This window comes from Mytilus trossulus, chromosome 4, assembly GCF_036588685.1.
Source record: "Mytilus trossulus isolate FHL-02 chromosome 4, PNRI_Mtr1.1.1.hap1, whole genome shotgun sequence".
NCBI lineage: Eukaryota > Metazoa > Mollusca > Bivalvia > Mytilida > Mytilidae > Mytilus > Mytilus trossulus.
This window is the reverse complement of record NC_086376.1, coordinates 91,306,673-91,312,581: the sequence shown is the minus strand read 5'-3', so window position 1 is coordinate 91,312,581 and position 5,909 is coordinate 91,306,673. Positions and strand designations below refer to the sequence as shown.

Here is a 5,909-nt window from a genome sequence, read left to right as displayed (position 1 = left end):
GAATGAAACGAAATGTTAAAGGTTATTTAAAAAAAATACAGTCGGAAGTGGAATATTAAAATCAAATCTTATTTGAGATCATTTGAGTCCCTCTCAAAATGTACATGTATCACAATTCAACAGCATAGATTCACACTAACACTTTCAGATCTCTTAAAAATGTTCTCTTCCTAATAAACGTTCCCATGTGCGCTTATCAAATAAAAGTTTCCAAATTTATTAAATCAGAGACATATAATACAATTATTATATATGTCTCTGATTAATGCATCAGTTTTTTTTTTTGTGTGTGTGTGGGGGGGGGGCATGGGTCGTTTGACGATTCTTTGACAAATCTGATTAAAATATTAAATTTTCTATATTTACAATACATATCTAGCACATGAATGATGGACAGCATAATTGAGTATTTTCTCTGAGTAGTTTAAATCAATCGAAACTAGGTGAGACATGCACAGAAGTGATAAATATGTATTGTGAATATAGAAAATTGAAACATTTTTTTCTCCTCAAAATATCTATATCATATACTCAAGCGCCTGTGTTGTTATCCATTCGTTTGATGTGTTTGTGCTTTTGATTTTACCATTTGTTTGGGACTTTCCGACGTTTTGAATTTTCCTCGGAGTTCAGTATTTTTGTGATTTTACTTTTTTCAGATAAAGCCTTATTCCCTAAAGAAAAAGAAACTACATCATTTCATTATTTTTCTATTAGATAAATTGTATTAAATATTGTATAGTTATAAATTATCCTTTTTAAAACAATTGATTTTTTTCGAAAAAAATCAGGATTTTCTTCCCAAGCCAAGCATCCAAGGTAAAGCTGCATTTGGTAAAACCTTTCGGAATTTAGGTCCTCAATGCTCTTTAACTTCGTAATACTATGTGGCTTATCTATTTACTTTTTTATTCGAGCATCACTGGTGAGTATTTTGTAGACGAAACTCGCGTCTAGTATACACAATTCTAATTTTGCATGGTATGAATAATTAGTTTATTTACAACAACAGGGTCGATGACCCTGCTGCGGAAAGTTTCCTCCCTAAGCGTATCACCAACCAAATAGATAAAATCTATAAAAGGTCTTCTTACGGGCTTCAATGATGTGGTCACTTGAAACCCATAACCGTATACATATGGCAAGCCGTTTTGCTATCATTATAACTTGAAGCTATCTCATAAACTTTTTAAGATATCTCATATAATTTAGAAGACATCGTGTATAATTTTCTTTATAAGAGATCTCGTTACCTATATGATATATGGTCATATATCGTATATATTATATGAAATATGTTGAAATTCTAATGAATAGTAAAACGGCTTGTCATATATACTGATAGTCAGCTATACAAGATTAAAGTTTGTTCCATTTTGTGAATGGGTGTATCACTATCCAAGGTTGTTTGTCATGCTATTCTGTATGTGTGGCAGTTCCAAGTTAGGTGCCTGTACTTCAGTGGTTGCAGTTCCAAGTTAGATGCATGTACTTCAGGGGTCAGTGTAGTTCCAAGTTAGGTGCCTGTACATCAGTGGTTGCAGTTCCAAGTTAGATGCATGTACTTCAGGGGTCAGTGTAGTTCCAAGTTAGGTGCATGTACATCAGTGGTTGAAGTTCCAAGTTAGGTGCATGAACTTCAGTGGTTGAAGTTCCAAGTTAGGTGCATGAACTTCAGTGGTTGCAGTTCCAAGTTAGGGGCATGAACTTCAGTGGTTGAAGTTCCAAGTTAGGTGCCTGTACTTCAGTGGTTGCAGTTCCAAGTTAGATGCATGTACTTCAGTGGTTGCAGTTCCAAGTCAGGTGCCTGTAGTTTAGTTTAAACATATTTATTTATAGTGGATTGGGAAACAAGTTTTGCCACTTATATAAACACCTTTCCACCTTGCGGGTGCGAGTGCTGCCTTGTGCGGCATTAGCCTACTCTTTTTCGAAATCTACAAGGGTGTCTTTAACGTGCAAGAGATATGGCTCTCTCTTAACACGGGTCAGCCATTTTTCATCCCCTTCCGACATTGCTTGAATTTGATTATACATATAAGTAAATATAGATATGTGGTATGGGTGTTTTGTTATTGAAAGCCGTGCGGCACTGACAATTAGTCAACTTTTTACTTGGTCTCTGGTAAAAAGTTGTCTCATTGTCAGATTTTTACGTTGAAGGTAATGTAGTCTAAAAAAAAACATTCGATTGATTCATCGTTAAACATACAACTTATTACAATAAATCAAAAATAACACGAAGAATCTAGGTAATTTATTGTACCGAATCATCAACATAAACAAAACTTGAACTCGTTGTCAGGTGTATTTTTGTATATAGAGGTAAACAAGAACGTCGTTCATCTAGAAAATGCACGATTTTTTTCCACGACTTGTGCATTTAAACGCTTTATGGAAGACACAGTATATTAAAAAGTTTACCGAGAAGTTTGTAGTTTGCAGAAAATTAGTCACTGACTTTATCATATGTAAAATGTGAGTTCTTTCGTCTGATTCCTCTGCATTTAAAGTGTAAATAAACTTGAGTATTTCTGACGGTGCCACAAGTACAAGGAATGTACCACAAATAGCTATCAAGATGGCATTCATGTTACCGTTGCTTTTGCTTCTTGATGCTTTATATTGGTAAGTACCACTTTTTCTATTTAGATGACAAATGATGGGCTCTGTATTGCACCGTCTTATTTTATGTGGCGTAGGTTGTCTTTTGACACATTTTTTAAAACTAGTTTTGCACGTCTCGTCTGTATCTTTGCAGTCATCTTGTTTTAATGCTTCGTCTTTATGATGGAAAGAATATGTTGAGCATGTGTGAGTTCTATTATTCATTGAACCGGCGTTACGTTCTAGGGGTTTATCACCTATTTTTCTACTTGACTTATCTGTAAAACTGTTGCCGCGGTTCCAAAAGGCTAAGTCTGATTTTCTTGTTAATTTGTTTGAATGTTTTGTTTTATTACACGATACACGAATCTTACATGTTTTTAAGTTTATTTGTGGAGTTGGATTCGCGCTGATATTTGTTGAAGTCGTATCAGAACTAAAACTGCTATCGCTTTTGGATTCTAATAAATACGTACTTCTTTTCTTTTTTATCAAATGCAAGCCTTTGTTTAAGGACAACTGAGATTCTGTGCCTATACTTTTTAGAAGAGATGCTTTACTTTGCAGAATTTCAGAAGATGGTTGGATTCTAGCAAGAGAACACACACTTTCGATACTGGTTAATCGGATTCTACGCTTTTTCATTATGATTATCGTGAATATGATAGATATGTTGAAGAAAAACAAAGCAATGCATGGTACGAAGTCAAATATTATTGCCCACGTTATCCGTCTGGTCGCTATATGTGTGTCGCTAACCCTTTGCTTCAGTTGATATGTTGTTGTTCCATTCGTGTGTAATATATCGATATCATGTTCAAATAAAAGGAACAAATTGGCAAAAACGCAGAGAAAAAAGACAGTTAGTATGGCTACTTTGGTTTTCCTCAATGATATTATCCGCTTTGCTTTGAGTGGAAAACGAACTGCGAGATATCTCTCTCCTGACATCACAACAGTAAGCCATGTGCTTGTTGAAATGAAATATGTTATTAAACATGGTGCGAAAAAGTAGAAATATGTCATAAACAAATTAACTCTTTTAGGTAACAAAGTAAAAGCAGACACTAGTAAACAAAATAGCAGATTAGATGCTGACAGGAATATTAATCCTAAATTTGAAGATCTTTCCATTACTTTTCCAGACTTCCGCATATGCAATGATATGAACACAAACAAGTTCAAAGCATTTCCAAGGGAGCCGATTATAGACATTAATGGTGCGCCAACTTCCATGAAATAAAAATTAATAACTGTCTGAAGCTCATAGTATACATCATTGTTCTTGCACGCTGCAGTTGAGTTGAGCTGAGAAATATTAGATGATTGAAACATATCTGAAAATAAAAATATACATAGTTATTTTATCGTTTATAAACTATAAAGACTAAGCAAGGAAAAAAACCATTCACACTTCATGTATCTTGTTAAAAAAATTCTTTATTTATTTCTCTTACCTGCATAAAAATATCTGATCCTTAAAATGAGTTTACACGTCTGATTTTGTTTATATACATACATGGTAATAACATCTTCATTTTGTCCAATCACATTACCTTATTGATAAATGTGATATTTAAGATCATGTGTCAATGACATTTTTTTTTCCACCCAGGCCATGTATAGGAGTAAGACAGAGAAAACGTCACTTTAAGTAAAATTGGAATTTAAGTGTCAAAAATTGAATAAAGTATGAGAGTAAGAATGAACATGATGACGGAAAACAAATTGAAAAGTTTATCTTAGATAAAACGTGTTTCTTATTAATTATAGTAATAGCCTTAATTATAATTACCATAATTTGCAAAGACTATTAACAAATGTAAGGGAAACCATATAAACCAATGTTTTTGATATTCATATTCGTTTAATCATGGAAGGACGCTTTAAAATATTTGTATAAAAAGTATATAGTTCCTATATTTCGTATTCCTCAAATTAGAAATAGCCTAAAATATTGATGAATGACGTATTGTTTGTAGATACATGAAAAGACTGCTGTCTGATGATACACCTAGCGTTGAAGAGATTTTGGTAAAATATCGAGGTAACCAAAGCTTTATGACAAATAAATATATATATGCTCAATATGCAATTATAAAATTCTCAGAAACATCACCGATCAAAATGAGAAATTTCTCAATAGGGAACGATACATCTTTTCTTTGGCCGTAACCCATCGAATGTACATGAAGTTCAAAACAGATATATTTAGATATATTAAAGGGCAGTCATTGCTGGTTATAAAATGTGTATTGTGATATTCCTCCCCTGGTAAATTGAGGCGCTATATTAAGAGACTTCTTGATTATGCAAGGCAAAAATGTTTTATGCCGTCAAAACTGCCATTGCTGTTCTTGGTTCTGATGTTCATTTCTTCGGTACCACAACTGCTCTTTTGGATTCTGATGCCTATTTCTTCGGTACCAACATTGCTCTAATTAGTTCTAATGGTCATTCCTTTGGTATCACCATTGCATTTCTAGGTCCTGATGTTCACTCCTCCGGAACCACCACTGCTTTTTAGGTTTCTGATATTCATTCGTTTGGTACCACCATTTCTCTGCTGGGTTCTGATTTCGATTACTTCTGTTTCTGATATTTACTCCTTCGCTACAACAATAGCTTTTTCTGGTTTCTGATGTTGACTTCTGCGGTACCGCCATTGCTCTGATGTGTTCTGATGTTCATTCTGATGGTACTTCCATTTATCTTCAGGGTTCTGATGATTATTTTTTTCGGGACCACCATTGGTCTACTGGATTCCGGTGTTCATTTATATGGTACCATTATTTTTCTCCGTGGTTCTGATGTTTATTCCGTCGGTACAACCATTGCTCTTCAAGACTCTGCTGTTCATTCCGTCGGTACAACCATTGGTCTTCAAGATTCTGATGTTCATTCCGTCGGTACAACCATTGGTCCTCAGGGTTTCTAATGTTGATAACTTCGTTACTACCATTGCTCTGTTTGATTCTGATGTTTATTTATTGAGTACCACCATTGGTCGCCTGGGTTCGTATTTTCACTCCGTCTGTACCTTCGTTGATCTGCGGGTTTCTAGGTCCTGATGTTCACTCCTCCGGAACCACCACTGCTTTTTAGGTTTCTGATATTCATTCGTTTGGTACCACCATTTCTCTGCTGGGTTCTGATTTCGATTACTTCTGTACGACCTTTGCTCTGCTGGGTTCTGATATTTACTCCTTCGCTACAACAATAGCTTTTTCTGGTTTCTGATGTTGACTTCTGCGGTACCGCCATTGCTCTGATGTGTTCTGATGTTCATTCTGATGGTACTT

At 34.8% G+C, this 5,909-nt stretch overlaps 1 protein-coding gene across 1 annotated transcript; it reads right to left on the bottom strand.

The window, feature by feature from the left end:
• Positions 1–2,346: 2,346 nt before the first annotated feature.
• LOC134716901 (uncharacterized) lies at positions 2,347–5,871 on the bottom strand. The gene is made up of 2 exons (XM_063579917.1): positions 5,739–5,871; positions 2,347–3,944 (listed from the first exon to the last, which is right to left on the bottom strand). The coding sequence occupies exons 1-2, from the start codon at positions 5,869–5,871 to the stop codon at positions 2,347–2,349; spliced, it is 1,731 nt and encodes a 576-aa protein (XP_063435987.1).
• Between the last annotated feature and the right edge of the window lie 38 nt (positions 5,872–5,909).